Source organism: Aulonocara sp. 'chitande type north' Nkhata Bay, linkage group LG3, assembly GCF_057382095.1.
Source record: "Aulonocara sp. 'chitande type north' Nkhata Bay isolate Kocher_YH1m ecotype deep benthic linkage group LG3, A_spYH_male_GT1.1, whole genome shotgun sequence".
NCBI classification, from domain to species: Eukaryota; Metazoa; Chordata; class Actinopteri; order Cichliformes; family Cichlidae; genus Aulonocara; species Aulonocara sp. 'chitande type north' Nkhata Bay.
Genome location: NC_141346.1, coordinates 44,184,997 through 44,201,815, shown reverse-complemented (window position 1 = coordinate 44,201,815; position 16,819 = coordinate 44,184,997). Strand labels below are relative to the sequence as shown.

The 16,819-nt window shown below is 40.5% G+C and overlaps 1 protein-coding gene and 1 pseudogene across 1 annotated transcript; one reads left to right on the top strand and one right to left on the bottom strand.

Moving 5' to 3' along the window:
• Positions 1-412: 412 nt before the first annotated feature.
• On the bottom strand, positions 413-3,186 carry LOC147335837 (uncharacterized; annotated as a pseudogene).
• A 4,473-nt stretch (positions 3,187-7,659) lies between these two features.
• LOC147335836 (uncharacterized) lies at positions 7,660-12,700 on the top strand. The gene is made up of 11 exons (XM_086282559.1): positions 7,660-7,702; positions 8,246-8,306; positions 8,399-8,662; positions 8,762-8,968; positions 9,071-9,408; positions 9,886-9,947; positions 10,040-10,188; positions 10,285-10,973; positions 11,483-11,544; positions 11,666-11,814; positions 11,906-12,700. Exons 2-11 carry the CDS (start codon positions 8,264-8,266, stop codon positions 11,992-11,994), a joined length of 2,052 nt encoding a protein of 683 aa, XP_086138685.1. The 5' UTR covers positions 7,660-7,702; positions 8,246-8,263; the 3' UTR covers positions 11,995-12,700.
• Positions 12,701-16,819: the final 4,119 nt, after the last annotated feature.

The window sequence follows — 16,819 nt, the reverse complement described above, 5'->3', positions numbered from 1 at the left end:
TGTTTCATCAGATTCGAGGAGTTACCTCCTTTGCACAGTATCACCTTAAAGCACTTGTTGCAGGCTGCTGAGTTTGCATCTTTTGCTGTGAAGTACAGCCAGACTTTGACCGCTTCGCTTTGGGCATTTTTAATCTGTAGCTCTGCTCTAAAAGAACGTACGTACCTGGGCCCACCTACTACGCTCACAAACGTAGAATGATTGGCTGGAATCCAAAGTGTATGACATCTCAGGAAAAAAAAAAAGCACCGAAATGTGCGCTGCTTTTTGGTCTGGTTACTACTGTTTATGCCAGAACCGGTGCCATTATGGCACCGGATACCGGTACCCATCCCTATGCTTGACCCAACAATGCTGGGGTGTATATTGCCATTAGCCATTCATAAAGAAGAATAAATAAACAAAACACAACAACAACTAAAATGCCAGTGGCCGTAAAGAGCCGAAAAGAGACAGCCCCCCCCCAATAACCCTGGAAACAAATACACCCCAGGTTGTTATGTGTGGCTGTGTGCAGACAGGAATAGGACCCAAGGTGCAGACTCCGGAGACAGTCGTGAACTCAAAACAGCTTTAATGTAAAACTCAAAATATAACATAACTGGGAAAAAAAAAAATCTAAATAAACTTAAACCAGAGGACTGACAGAACACACAGCCAAATAAACGGTAGATCGCGACACAGAGAAACACAGGGCTTAAATACACAGAGGAAGAAATCAGGGAATGGGTAACAGGAGGGAAACACAGCTGGGGAAAATCAGGCCTAACGAGACAAGGGGAAGCAAACCAGACACATTAACATCAGACATGGACTTTCAAAGTAAAACAGGAAACCTATAACACAGACTGAACAAAAGACACAGACTCACATGCAGGCACTACAACAGAGGGAACAGAGACGTGGGACCAGGGCAGACACAGACACTGACTGGACACGGGGATATAGCAACTAAGGATACACAGAGACATGAACTAGACAAGGGATACAGCTGACAGGGGAGACAGAGCAACTAGAGAAGACAGAGACATAAACCATAAGACAGAACTCAAAGAAACCAAAAACTAGAAATTATAAATAATATAATAAACTCAAATACCCTGGGTCAACGACCCAGGCATCCTAACAACACCCCCTCCTAAAGGGCTGGCTCCCAAACAAGGAGCCAGAAACAAACAAAAAAAAAAGTGCAAACACCGGAGCCCGGAATGCAACAGAACAAAAAACAGGCTCACGACAAGGGCAGGCGGCCAGGAAAAATTGTTCACAAAAAGTTCAGGGGGCTGGCCTGGAGGCTGAGGCACAACAGTCCAAACCCGGGCAGGTCAGGTGGGCGGCCCAGAGGCTGACGGCCCAAGAGCCCAGAAAACAGTTCAGGGGGCCGGGCAGGCGGGAGGCACCAGCGGCGACGGAGCAGGTCAGGAGGCCGGCCGGGTGGGAGGCACCGGCGTAGTTCAGGGGGCCGTCCATGACGGCAACAACGTCCAGGACGAGCAGGCCAGACAGGACGTGCAGGCCGGACGGGACGTGCAGGACGAGCAGGCCGGACGGAACGAGCAGGCCGAGCAGGCCCAGACGGCATGGGGACCTCAGGTGCAGACGAAGCTGAACACTCGGAGGCTAGACCGGGCGGAGCTGCAGAGGCTGAGGCTGGACCAGGCGGAGATGCAGAGGCTGAGGCTGGACCAGGCGGAGATGCAGAGGCTGAGGCTGGACCAGGCGGAGATGCAGAGGCTGAGGCTGGACCAGGCGGGGCTGCAGAGGCTGAGGCTGGACCAGGCGGGGCTGCAGAGGCTGAGGCTGGACCAGGCGGGGCTGCAGAGGCTGGACCAGGCGGAGCTGCAGAGGCTGCAGGCGGTGGAGCCGGTGGTGGCTGAATGGCCTCGCCAGAACCATCAGCAGACACTGGGATGTGCTGGCTGGGTCGTCCCGGACCCCCAGCTGACGAGGCAAGAGGCTGAACGGGCCCCTCGGACCCTCCAGCGAAGACAGAAGGCTGAACGGGCCCCTTGGACCCTCCAGCGAAGACAGAAGGCTGAACGGGCCCCTCGGACCCTCCAGCGGAGATAGGAGGCTGAACGGGCCCCTTGGACCCTCCAGCAAAGACAGGAGATGGCTGGAGCGGTTCCTCGGACCCTCCAGCGGGAACAGACGGCTGAAGCGGTCCCTCGGACCCTCCAGCGGAGGCAGGAGGCTGGACGGGCCCCTCGGATGCTCCAGCGGAGGCAGGTTGCTGGACGGATGACCGAGGAGAGGAGCGACGGTGGCGTCGCTTCCTTCTAGACGAGGGACCGGGAACCGGTGGAGAAATGGAGACCTCCTCCTCATCCTCCGACCACACAGCCGCCAGGAAAAAGGCAGGCGAATGGACAGGCGAACAAGGTCCCGGCTGGTGTGGGGAAGGAGAGGAAGCCTGCAGTGGCGATGAGGCAGAGTGTGCGTTGTCCTGGGGCGGCGGTGGGGAAGATGTAGTGAGTGAGAGAGCAAGCTCACCAGCCCTGACTTGCTCTCTCCAGGCAGTTATGGTGTTCCCCAACTCAGTGTCCTTAGCAAACTGGCTAAGCCAGGGGTTATATTGAATAATGGCCTCCACCGCACTCAGCCCAACTGCCATGGTCCTTAAATCCGGGGACTGGGCGATGCGGTCGAGCAGGCTCACCATCCGCTCCATCTCAGTGTTGTACTCCGAGGAAAAAGAGTCTGCGGGGTCCATGTTCTGGTCGCGATCTTCTGTTATGTGTGGCTGTGTGCAGACAGGAATAGGACCCAAGGTGCAGACTCCGGAGACAGTCGTGAACTCAAAACAGCTTTAATGTAAACCTCAAAATATAATATAACTGGGGGGAAAAAAAAAATCAAAATAAACTTAAACCAGAGGACTGCCAGAACACACAGCTAGGTAAACGGTAGATCACGACACAGACACAGAGAAACACAGGGCTTAAATACACAGAGGGAGCAATCAGGGAATGGGTAACAGGAGGGAAACACAGCTGGGGAAAATCAGGCCTAACGAGACAAGGGGAAGCAAACCAGACACATTAACATCAGACATGGACTTTCAAAGTAAAACAGGAAACCCATAACACAGACTGAACAAAAGACACAGACTCACATGCAGGCACTACAACAGAGGGAACAGAGACGTGGGACCAGGGCAGACACAGACACTGACTGGACACGGGGATATAGCAACTAAGGATACACAGAGACATGAAATAGACAAGGGATACAGCTGACAGGGGAGACAGAGCAACTAGAGAAGACAGAGACATAAACCATAAGACAGAACTCAAAGAAACCAAAGACTAGAAATTATAAATAATATAATAAACTCAAAAACCCTGGGTCAACGACCCGGGCATCCTAACACAGGTCTCCACAGAACAGAACAAAGGAGAAAGCAGTGTACCCCAAAGTAGCAAAAATGATTCACCAAAGTGACTGGACTAACTGGAGCCTGAATAAAAGTAAAAACAAGAGAGAAAAACACTCCCGCCACCTTCCCTACTGTATAACAGTGTGCGCACAACAATAAACATGTACAAAACAAAACAAAACACCCCCGTTGTTGCTGAACATTTAACAAAAAACAACTACAACAGAAGTGCATAAAAAAACAAAACAAAACGAGTCCTGTGCAAATCAATGCAGTAAGCTTAGAAAATATTGTGCTGGACTGATCCGAAGTACATGAGTATAACATAGGATTTAGTCTCATTATATAACAATGAAAATAAAATGAAACAGCAGACCAACAGTACAATAACTAGCGCAACGCCCTAAGAAAATGATGCACAGGAAGCGTTAAACCTAACGAGAGTGTAAACCCTTAGTAGCATTACAGTACCAAACTGAATGGCTATTGAAGCTCACCCAGAGATCAAAGTTTTGACATAATTACTGGCTTCCTCCGCTGAAACAAAGTCCTTCTCAACACCCTTATGTGTGATGAGAAGTCGCACTAGATGAAACAGGCCATACCGAACACCTTCAATGCCATGGAATTGCTGCCTGACCGTGTTGAATGCAGCACAAGCCCGTGCTACCATAGCAGTATAGTCGGGGAAGACTGAGATGGTCAGGTCTCCAACTTTAATCTGTCGGCGTTCTCTAGCATGTCGTAAAATGTCAACACAGTCAGTGTGGTAATGAAGCCTGCATACAATGGCTCGTGGACGGTCGCCAGGCTTAGGTCTGGGTTGGAGGTTCCTGTGGGACCGATCCAAAAGTACCTTCTTCCCCAGATCAAATGCTTCCTTTAGCAAGGAGGCTACGGCAGCATTGGTGCATGTGTCAGGGCCCTCCGGCACTCCCACTATCCTAACATTGTTACACTGCGTCCTAGACTCCAACTCTTCACATTTATTTTCCAGCTTGGCTACGTTAGCTGGGAGGCCCTTCATAGTGTTTTTCATCTCAGCTATATTATCAGAGCAAACAGTAACCGCGTGCTCCATCTCCCTGACCGTACCTTTTAGCTTGGACACGGTAGCGTCATTAGCAGTTTTATCGATTGCCAGCTGCGCTTGCTGGTAAAACTTAATGGTAGACAAAGCATCACCAAGAGTAACCTGAAGTTCTTTTTAAAAAATATTGGTGATATCTTTCCTCAGCGAAGCCAGCAACTCGACCTTGAGAGCTTCAATATCAGGATTAGCTTGGCACAAGGGGGGCTTTACAGGAGACAACGGCTCACTCGAGGATGTGGATGTGGTTTGCAAACTAGACCTTAGTGATGTTTGAATAGTACTGCGAGTTTTAATATTTTTTGCTGCCATTTTACGCAGGCCCAAGTAAAACTTCTCAACACAACAAACTACAGACTAAAACAGGACTAGGATTATGCAAGAATGAATAACAATTTAATCGAAGTCGACGTGAGTTCCCAAACTTGTGTCCTAGTCCATCAAAGCTCAACCGGAAGTCCCAGACACGGAATTTAATCTTAACAAACAACGTACTGTTGACTTGACCGAGAAACATGAATACAAAACAAAAGGCAAAAATGAACAGAGGCAAAACTAAAATTAAAATCTAAACTGGGAAAAGCTAGACAACTATGACAAAAGACATGAATATGATTTTGAGCAGGAGTATGAGAGTAACTATGACAATAACCTCACACAAAAGATCATCTTCTTTGGACACTAGCATTTCTCTTGAACTTTTGATTTGGACTGTCATTTTTATTTTCTTGTCTTGTTTGAGTGGTGCGACACAAACAACCTGCTGCTTAACACCGAGAAGACTAAGGAGCTCATCGTGGACTGCCCAGAGCATTGCCGGAACACCACTTCCTGCCATAAAGGACATCTACAGGAAGCGGTGTCTGAAAAGGGCTGGGAAAATCATCAAAGACCCCAGTCTCCCATCACATGGACTCTTCACCCTCCTGCCCTCTGGGAGGCGCTACAGGAGCCTAAGACCACCAGGTACCGGAACAGCTTCTTCCCCACAGATGTCAGACTCCTGAACTCTGCCTCCTGACATCTGACCCACGTTAAACTCATGGACTGGACATACACACACCCACAACCACCTACACACACACACAATGGACAACTGTACCCTCAAACACAAAATAATAACATGGACTGAACCACCACTCACAACCACTAGCACTTTATATAGCCTCTGTAGAAATTATCCACATATCTCACTTATCTTAACTGCTACTGTATAGCTCTGTGTAAATAATCATTCTCTACATACAATAATTTTTAATCCCACAACTGTTTATAACCTGCATAGTTCACATTTCTGTATAACTGTATATCTCAGATTTCTTTTTTTAAATATCATATTCTGCATAGTTTTTTTTTCATATTTATATCCTGGTCATAGCCTGTACATAGCTTGTACTCACTACAGCCTGTACATACTTATAGTTATAGAATATTCATAACATACTTCATACCGTGTACATTATAACATACCATAATAGACTCATTTCTGTAATATACTTACATATCTGTAATATCTCTAATATATATTGTAATATATCTCTATCATGGCTAAAGCACTTCTGGATGGATGCAAACTGCATTTCATTGCCCTGTACCTGTAACATGTGCAATGACAATAAAGTTGAATTCTATTTTAATTCTATTCTATTCTATTGTTTTCCTGTTCTGTTCTGTTCTGGGTTTTTTTTGGTTTTTTTTGTGTGTGTTTTTTAGTTTTAGTTTTTGTCTTTCTTTTCGTGCTTAGATATCATTGCTTCCTTTGTCTGGTGTGATTTTATGTAATTGTCTTAAAATCTTATAAATAAACATAAAAAAAAGAATAGTACATGAATGTGACATTATATTAATACAGAAAAATACAAAAAATAAAAAACAACATAAAACGGTGGGTCACAGACCCAGCCCCTGACAGAATGTGCAAGTGAGTGTGCAATTGATCCAATCTGAGATGATCCGTGAGTTCAACAGGGAGGCAGGCAGGTGAGAATGTAAGTCGAGACCTTACCAGAGCTATGGCTGAGATTGGGCAGGTAGGTCAAGCGACCGGGTTGAAAGGAACTGTGCACTCGTGGAGAGAATGTCAGTGGATAAAATTAGAGACAAGAGAAAGCAAGGTGAGTCTAAGCACAAAGATAGCAAAATACATGAATCGCCTGATGCTAACGCTGGTTAGCTGACGTTCTGGTGAAAGGTAGTTGTCAAAGCTGGATTTAAATGCTGCTGCGTTAATCAGCTCCAGGTGCAGCTCACGAGAGAGAACAAGGACAGCTCTGCACAGAGGAGGAGACATGACACACAGTGGAAAAACCCTGCCACTCCCACGGACCATAACAGGTGACATTCTTAGGAATAGTAAGAGCTGTACAGAGAAAATAAGTAGGTAGACCTTGCACTGATGATAAGCTGACTGAGATATAGAGTTACAGGTACACTGGCATCCAGCAGCTCAAAAAGTGTGAAAGGCGACCTGTAATTTGACTTCAAAAGTGTCTAACTGAGGTGCAGTACCAAATAGTATGCAGGTAAATGTCAGGCATGTTTGGAGTACACAATATACATTTGTTTGATTCACAAACAAATGGAACATCTAAAGTGTAGTCTCCACATCGCCACACGTGGCATTAGTTTTCCACATGTGGCGTCATCTTTTTAAAGTAAATGGCACACCCACCACTGAAATAATAAAATACTACAAGACAAAAAACAAAACAAAACTAATGCACAGTAAACGAGGAGCAAAGAAGGAAAAACCCAAAGGAAACAAAGAAAAAGAAAAGACCAGGTTTGATGTGAATGTCAGTAGACAGTGGGCGTAGCAGAACCACATGAATGTAATGGAAGGAGTAACAAGTTTTGCAGCTTTGCTCCCATAGTGGATTTCAAATCAAAATTCAATTTATGATAGATGTTTACACTCGTCTGTGTGAAAAAGAAAATCACACAATCAAAGAGCAGAACCTGCTCTAACAGATTGAGTTTGAAGAATTGCAGCCCTGCCTGTTCAACCGCTAAGCTAATGACATCTGGTTAAGTCATGTGAAAGGAATGAACCACAGAACTCTGGATTGGCAATGAATCAGTTATTCAGGAAGTAAATGCTTTTGTTTCATATTTCACTGACGTGTCATAAGCTCAGAGGAACAGATATAAAACCTGAATAAATTAGTGGCATCATACAAGAACAGGGAGCAGTCACCCGAAGCAGCTGCTTTCACATTAGACCATTGCTCAGGGTAAGTGCATTGCTTCATATATAGTCCATATACAGGGAGTGCAAGTGTTTCTAATTGTATCTATAAAACAGATTATTGCTATTTATTTATGTTATTTTTGCTCATGATTTTTTCTTTTCTTTTCTTTTTTATGAAATGCAGTTTAAGAAATTGTTTAGTTTTTTTTTTTGTTCTAGTCATGCTACAGAAAAACAGAACCAGTATCTTTAATAGTATTTTAAAAGTGAATAATTATCAGTAACAGGATTAGATTTCATAATCAGGGCAAATAAGTGTAGTGTTATAGTTAATGATAGCAGTTGAGGGTTTTGGTGATGTTAATTCTTTCTTTTTAGCATTGACCAACATAGTCCAAAACAGCAGCACAAATTAGTTTTGATTTTCGAAAAGCAAACTGAATTGCAAATAGCCTAAATAAGGAAAAGGTTAACATGTGCTTAAAACTAATATAAATATATCTATAGATTTGAAAGTACATTAATATGTTTGTTGTTTTGTTGTTGTTTATTGCTGTGTAAATACTTGTACTGTCAAATACTACAGGTTCAAGAGCCAGCCACAATGGGTAACAAACAAATCTTTAAAGCTTTATTGACATTTATAGGTAAGTTACTCCTTTATTAAAAAATAAAATAAAATACAAATACAAAAGAAAGCTTTATAAAAAGCCTTTATTGTTGTGATTTTTGCATACAGTGGTAATAAAGCTTGTGAGCACAGCAGTTACTGCCACAACAACTGGAGTTCCAACAACATCTGGAAATTCGACTACTAGCACTACAACACCAATGATGACTGCATCTACAAACACAAACACAGCAAATGTTACAAACACCACACCTACAACAAACACATCTGCGGTGCCTACAACAGTTTCAACTACACCTGTAAACACTGCAACACCAATGATGACTGCACCTACAAACACAACGACTCCTACAACCACCACACCTGTAATCAGTAAGCAATATTTCATGTTATTGTTCTTGAAAGTCACAATATCTTAACACTGTTTGTTCAAACAGGCTTGTTTTCTTTTTCTTTTTTTGGCATTTACAGTGGTTTCAAACACAACTGTGAGCGCTACAACACCAATGATGACTACAGTTACAAACACAATCACAGCAAATGTTACAAACACCACACCTACAACAAACACATCTGCGGTGCCTACAACAGTTTCAACTACACCTGTAAACACTGCAACACCAATGATGACTGCACCTACAAACACAACGACTCCTACAACAACCACACCTTTAATCAGTAAGCAATATTTCATGTTATTGTTCTTGAAAGTCACAATACCTTAACACTGTTTGTTCAAATAGGCTTGTTTTTTTGTTGTTGTTTTTTTGGCATTTACAGTGGCTTCAAACACAGCTGTGAGTGCTACAACACCAATGATGACTACAGTTACAAACACAATCACAGCAAATGTTACAAACATCACACCTATAACAAACACATCTGCGGTGCCTACAACAGTTTCAACTACACCTGTAAACACTGCAACACCAATGATGACTGCACCTACAAACACAAACACAACGACTCCTACAACCACCACACCTGTAACAACTACAACAGCTGAACCAGTAACAGGACTATTGTTGACATTCACCTCAAATGAAAACTTCACACCAGCCTTGGCGGATTCTAACTCTCCACAATTTGCAAGTCGAAGCACGCTTGTAGAGACAGCTGTAAGTATCCTTTTGAAGTTTCATACCCAAACATATGCATGCACATACACACATAACTTAAAAAAAAAAAGTAATTTTAGTGTGACATTACATGTACCTCTATATGATTGCATAGAGTAAGCAAGAGACAATTGGAATTATTCACATGATTACAGCAGTATAAACAAATGTGCATGCACATATAACTTTGTATTACTGGATCATGTTTTAAATTTGAATGCTTTTGAAAAGTCCTGCAAATTGGTATGCTTTTATTAGCATTTCTGTGTTGTTGAGTTTTTTCAACGATTAAAAATATTTAGTTAAAAAAGAAACAGATTCAATATGTAACCAAAGAAACTGAAATTCTATGAATTGTAAACAAACTTGGCAAATGACTTATTGCAGCGTAAATGCAATGTTTGCTTTGGAAAATAAAGAATCACAAACCCTAAAAATATAGCACATATATTCCGAGATTATTTTGTTTTTCTGCAGCTTACACCTTTTTACAAGGCAACATTTAAATCATTCCGGTCACTGAGAGTGACTTCATTCAGGTAATTCCCTTTTTATATACAGATTAATTTTTAACAGTATGTGTCATACAGTAATGAAAATAAAACAATATTTTTGGTTATTCATTTTGCAGGAGTGGATCAATTATCAGTGACATAAGGATTGAGTTTGGATCTTCAGCTGTGCCGAATACAACTGATATTGCAAATGTTTTGATCAATTCAGCCTCAAATATAACAGCCTTCAACATTACCACAAACTCTGTGGTTGTCCGTGAAATAGGTAAGCAATATTTCATGTTATTATACTTTAAACTCACAATATCTTAAAACTTTTTGTTAAACCATCGGCTTGTTTTCTTTTCTTGGCATTTAACAGTAGCTTCAACTACAACTGTGAGCGCTACAACACCAATGATGACTGCAGTTACAAATGCAACCATAGCAAATCTTACAAACACCACACCAGGAACAAATACAACTACAGTGTCTACAACAGCTTCAACTACACCTGTGAATGCTACAACACCAATGATGACTACCCCTACAAACGCAACCACAGCAAATCTTACAAACACCACACCAGGAACAAATACAACTACAGTGTCTACAACAGCTTCAACTACACCTGTGAATACTACAACACCAATGATGACTACCCCTACAAACGCAACCACAGCAAATCTTACAAACACCACACCAGGAACAAATACAACTACAGTGTCTACAACAGCTTCAACTACACCTGTGAATGCTACAACACCAATGATGACTACCCCTACAAATGCAACCATAGCAAATCTTACAAACACCACACCAGGAACAAATACAACTACAGTGTCTACAACAGCTTCAACTACACCTGTAAACACTGCAACGACAATGAATACTACAAACACAACCACAACCACAACGACTCCTACAACCACTACACCTGTAACAATTACAACAGCTGAGCCAGTAACAGAAGTAAAGCTTACATTCACCTCAAATGAAACATTCACACAAGACTTGGCGAATTCTACATCTACAGCATTTAGAAATCGAAGGACGCTCATAGAAACAACAGTAAGTATCCATCTTAAAATGTCATACCCAAACATATGCATATTATTAAAAAAAAGAAAACACGAGCTATTATAGTATTGCAGTATATGTGCATAATGATAGATTTCTTTGTATTTTTCATCTTCTTTACAAATATTTAGAATTTTCTTTTGAAATACAAGTGTAGTAAATTTCCCATCATAGTTTGGAACCTGATTGGATAGTGAAAATTAGAAACATTTGCATGATCTTCACAGTAAAAACAAATGTGCAAACAAATTTAATTTTCTATGTTAAAAAATGTGAGTGCTTCTGACAAGTCCTGTCTGCTTTTATCAGTAAAATGAAAAGGGAAATGGATTCAATATGTGACCATCGAAATGGAAATTGTATGAACAGTTGATAAAATTATATATTATTGCATAAAGTTACATATTGCATTATAATTCAGTGTTTGTTTTGGAAAATAAATAAATGCAAAACCTAACAATATAGCACATGTATTCAGAGAATATTTTGTGTTTTTGCAGCTTACACCGTTTTATATACAACGATTGAACTCATTCCGGTCACTGACAGTGACTTTATTCAGGTAATTCCTGTTTTATATACGGATGGAAATTTACAAATGCAACAATAATAACAACAACAACAATAATAATATTAATACAATTATGAAAATAACACAATATTTTTATTTATTCATTTTGCAGAAGTGGATCAATTATCAATGAAATGAACATTGGATTTCCATCTTCAGGGGTCCCTAATATAACTGACATTGGAATTGTTTTAATCAATGCTGCCTCAAACATAACAGCCTTCAACATTGACCCTACCAGTGTTGTTGTCAATGGCACAAGTAAGCAATTTTTAATGCAATCATATTAAAAAGGAATTGCAATATCTTAGAACCATTTGTTAAAGACTTTTCTCCCCCTTCCCATTTACAGAGGTAAATAGTGGAGTGATCCACAAGAGCAGTCTACTCACTGCATCCTGTATGGTGCTGCTGTCATGGCTCATGTCAGGCCACCAATAACATGTCCTGATGCTCTTGTGGAATTCCTTTTGGAAATGTCTGCTGTGATTGGCTATGAAAAAGGGACGTTGTTCACATTGAAAATCCAAGAGGACCTTCTGGTAAAGTGCAAAGAATGGCTTCGCAAGAATTAGATACTAAATTGGGTAACACACACAATAATAATGAAGCATATTTTTAAAAATGCATCTACTTCATCATGATTGCATATTTAAGTAGGAGATGGAATCCCATCTATGATGGGAATAACTTTATCCACTGAAAGGGTAATGTGTGTAACGTGTGTCATTAATGAGTAATACCCTATGAAATCGGGAGAAGAATTTGTGATATGTAATCGTCACACTCCTCGTCACCGCACTGCTCCTCCATCAAATGGACAGTTTGACTGACTGTGGCATTCCTGAAACATAAGCTATGTGAATAACGCCCTGTATGATTACCCAATCATGTTTCATATGTTTAAATCGTGTGATAGTGTGTGCAACTTTGCATTTATTTTGTATAATTATAATACAGCATAGTAATAATAAAAAATACAAGTAGGTTACGCAAATTAGGAATAAAAAACCCCCAAAATGTATAGACTACATCAATGTAATAATTCCTTTTTCCTTCTAAAGAAAAAATCTGTCATGATATACTGAAACTGCTTGCATTAAACAAATTGAAGATTTATACAGAGAATTGAGCTCTGTTTCTCTTTATTTAAACTCTACTCAGTACTGTCAGTGTTGTTCAGGATGATAAAGATAAAACATACACCCAAAAGTATTCAGACATGTAATGCTGCTTTGTAGATTACTATTGATTATTGACTTCAGGGCCTTCTATTAGTTGCCTTAAATCGCTTAGTTAAGGGCAACTGTAGAGCAAAAACAAGCACAAACACAAGGCTATCTTTTTTTGGATGGGGCAAGAAGACCACTCATGATATCAAGTGAACTGCAGAGGTACCATGTATGGAACGCCAGGACTGCCATAATGAATTAATTAAATACACCATTAAATAATTAATTAAATGTGTCAATAATTAATTAAAATTGGAATTAATTAATTAAATAAATAGTTATGGCACATGTAATTAATTAATTATTCACACATTTAATTATTTATTTATGTATTTCACATTTTAATTAATTATTGACACATTTAATTAATTATTTATGTATTTCACATTTTAATTAATTATTGACACATTTAATTAATTATTGACACATTTAATTAATTATTTAATGATATATTTATTTATTTCATTTTGGCAGTCCTGGCGCCTGGCTCTCATCATGAAATAATTTTATCTGTCAGCCTCACCCATCAAACTCAGGGGGCGGGGTTAACGCTGCCCATGCAGCTTCTCTAACATTTGATTGGTTGCCGTGCAAAGTAAGTCAAAACAGGTCGATCCTAGATAATCAATTGCTTGTGTAGACTTGGGGCAGCCAGGTATCCCAGAATGCAGATCAAATCACAGGCAGCAATGGTGGTGGTGTAGTTTTAAAATACCCCGTTTTTCTGTCACCAGCTACACTTTTAACAGTGTTTTAGCCGCGAATGTCGCGCCGTATGTCTGGTCAGGTTGTCAACATAGAACATGTTTGCAAAAGTGCTCAGATGTTTTCAGAGATTTCACTAGCTCTGCTAACAATTAGCATGCAGAGTGCACGCAGGGGGTTACGTTAACCGGTTTGTTTACATATTCCACTCTCCGTGTTCCACATGTTGCATTCGCAGATTCTCATTTTCACCGAACGATCGTCTCTTTCCGCCTGGTCTTGTGTCTCTGTGCTTCTGTAACATAAAGAACGAGCTGACATTTTTCTCACGAAACCAGCGATCAGCTCAACAGACCCTCAGTTTACCTGCATGCATCCTCCTCCTCATCTGTCAGCTGTTTAACACCTGCTGCTAATTCAAGAAACACGCCTACGTTACCTGGTGATAGTCACAGTTTAACTGGGCAGCCGGTGCTCGATATAAAGCAATGTCAGCGCATTTTTCTGCACAAGATAAGTTAATATAGTGTTTTCCCCGAGCGCAGAGCTGCTGGAGCTTGTTTCCTTACAGAGCACTTTATAGGCGAACAGCTTCATCAGCGGCTGATGTCCAATCACCGGCACACAGCTTTGAAACCTCAGCTGAGTTTTAGCTCTCAGTGGTTAAACGCTGGACTTCATTCACTCAGGTTCTGTCTGTTGGGTCACGTTTACTTCGCTGTTTTATTTACAACTGAGCAAATCGGTTTGGCTGAGGTTAAAGTTACGTTTCATAACTGCATAGTTTCACAGACGTTTAATGGTTCACTGGCACATGTGTTAGACTGAACTATCATCTAAATATCATCTGTTTTTTAATAGTTATTCAACTGTATTCTAAGCACCAGCTGTCTGTTAGAATGTGATTTTTTTCTCTCTCTGTTGGCAGAGGTATAAAAATGCGCAGGAAAATCTGACGTGCATGGCGAACTTCACCAACGATATTTAGGGAGGAATAAACACACATCAGACATACATGAACCATTTGCCTGTCTCCATAATTGAGAGCATCAATTTTACATGTATGATCTTAAAACAGGACACAGCCACTATACGTGCTGGCCTCATATCAAATGTGAAGGCAGACTGAGTCTATGTTTGACATTTAAACAGCAGCGAGTCTGCAGCTGAGGGAATACAAACTCAAATTGTCGGAACAGGTTTGCTCGTTTCTTGGATTCATTTGGTGATTTATTAAATGTATAACTGTTATTCTAATCTGCTGCTGAGTCTCTTACACTTTTCTTTATGCTGTATATTTTCACGTCTCTGGAATAGTCGGCAGTTAGATAGTCAGCTGGGAAACTTTGTGTTAACTCATGGAGCTGAGGATATCGTGGATATGCTGACCTCGCTCCGTGGTGTACAGGGCCGTTTACCCTCATGATTAATATTCACTATAAAAATATTAGCCGAACATCATGAAGTCTGTATGTGTTTCATAGTGTCGAACAACCTTTGTACAGTTAAAGCCAGCAGTTACTACATGACAGAAACACCAACGTTATCTCTTTTATGTGTTTATACACAGGTCACGCTGATTACTGAACAAAAACCCAAAGATCAGATGTTAAACAGATTTATTTGCTCTCTCTCCTCCTTAAACATTTTTTTAATGTTAGTTATAATTCAGAATTGGCGACTGAAACACGTAGGACACATAAGAACTTCAGGAAATAAAACACCGATAAATATAACCTCAGTAAAAGAAGTCAGCGGGGGTTACTACAGCTGTGTACCGGGGCCTGCGCTTTGTCGGTGGGATTGCTTGCGAGGCGAGCGGGTCTATCCCACGCTTTGCCGTGAGACTGGGCAGACATCTCCGACATCATCGAAGCACTTTTGCAAAGAGGCTGTATCTTGACAAACCGACCAGACACATGAAGATTAAACCACTACATTCTCGGCTAAAAAAATATTAAAACGGTATTTGGTGACACACAAACAGGGTTTTTCAAAGTTCAGTTCTGTTAGCTTCCACGTGCCGGTTGTTGTGTGCTAGAAACAATGGCCACCAGGCAAAAGCAATGGTTTTGACTCGATCAGCGTTAACCCCGCCCCCTGAGTTTGATGGGTGAGGCTGACAGATAAAATTATTTCATGATGAGAGCCAGGCGCCAGGACTGCCAAAATGAAATAAATAAATATATCATTAAATAATTAATTAAATGTGTCAATAATTATTTAAATATGTCAATAATTAATTAAAATGCGAAATACATAAATAATTAATTAAATGTGTGAATAATTAATTAATTACATGTGTCAATAATTAATTAAAATGTGAAACACATAAATAATTAATTAAATGTGTCAATAATTAATTAATTACATGTGCCATAACTATTTATTTAATTAATTAATTCCAATTTTAATTAATTATTGACATATTTAATTAATTATTTAATGGTGTATTTAATTAATTCATTATGGCAGTCCTGGCGTTCCATAACAATGAAGTATGTTGTAAAAAAGCAAAAAAGGGAAGATTAGTAACTGAGAACAGAGAACTTCGCTCTACAGCGAGGGGGTCAGAAACAGTCATTTTCATTTTATGATGATATGTATATATATTTTTTCCCATTTTTTAAGAGAGAAATGGGACATCTAAATCATGATCAAACTAAAGAAAAGTCAAGAAATGGCATGAAAGACCACTGAAGAGATCAATATGATTTAAAAATTAAACATGCAGATAAACTTAAAGTGTACTTTTTAATGGTGGGAGACAAGTAGTACCAGCAGTATGAAGTCCTTGAGGCAAAAACAACAAGGAACCCAAATGGCATGGGAACACACAAAGGTAACAAACAGACACCTTCATAAACACATAGCACAAAGACAAGGCCCTGACTAAACTGTGTTTCATTACTCTAATTATCCTTCAGTCCCACTGAGAACTCATTAGGGAAATAAATAACAAACTAAAATAGTAAATAAATTACTGGAACACCACAAACTTAACACCAGAGAATAGACTTGAGCAAATCCCTGCATGTGAGGTGCCGTGGCAGGTAGGATTGGACCCAAATGCAGGACACAGCATGGACAGGAATAACTCAAAAGATTCCCTGAAAAACCTTCAGTTAGTCCAAAATGCTGCATTGAGACTACTGACAGTGACTAGAAAGAGAGAGCATATTTCACTGATTCTGGCTTCTTTCACTGGGTCATTGTTAAATCCAGACATGAATTTAAAATTCTTTTTCCTCACATACATCTTAAATAATCACTCGCTATATTATCTTAAAGTCCTCATAGTACCATATCACTCCATTAGAGCACTCTCA

Bases quoted from the DNA above. Each gene is read 5' to 3' on its own strand.
- LOC147335836 (XM_086282559.1), top strand. From the start codon at position 8,264: ATGGGTAACAAACAAATCTTTAAAGCTTTATTGACATTTATAG. The intron at 8,307-8,398 runs GTAAGTTACTCC...TTTTGCATACAG, and splicing joins AGCTTTATTGACATTTATAG to TGGTAATAAAGCTTGTGAGC. The intron at 10,974-11,482 runs GTAAGTATCCAT...GTGTTTTTGCAG, and splicing joins GGACGCTCATAGAAACAACA to CTTACACCGTTTTATATACA.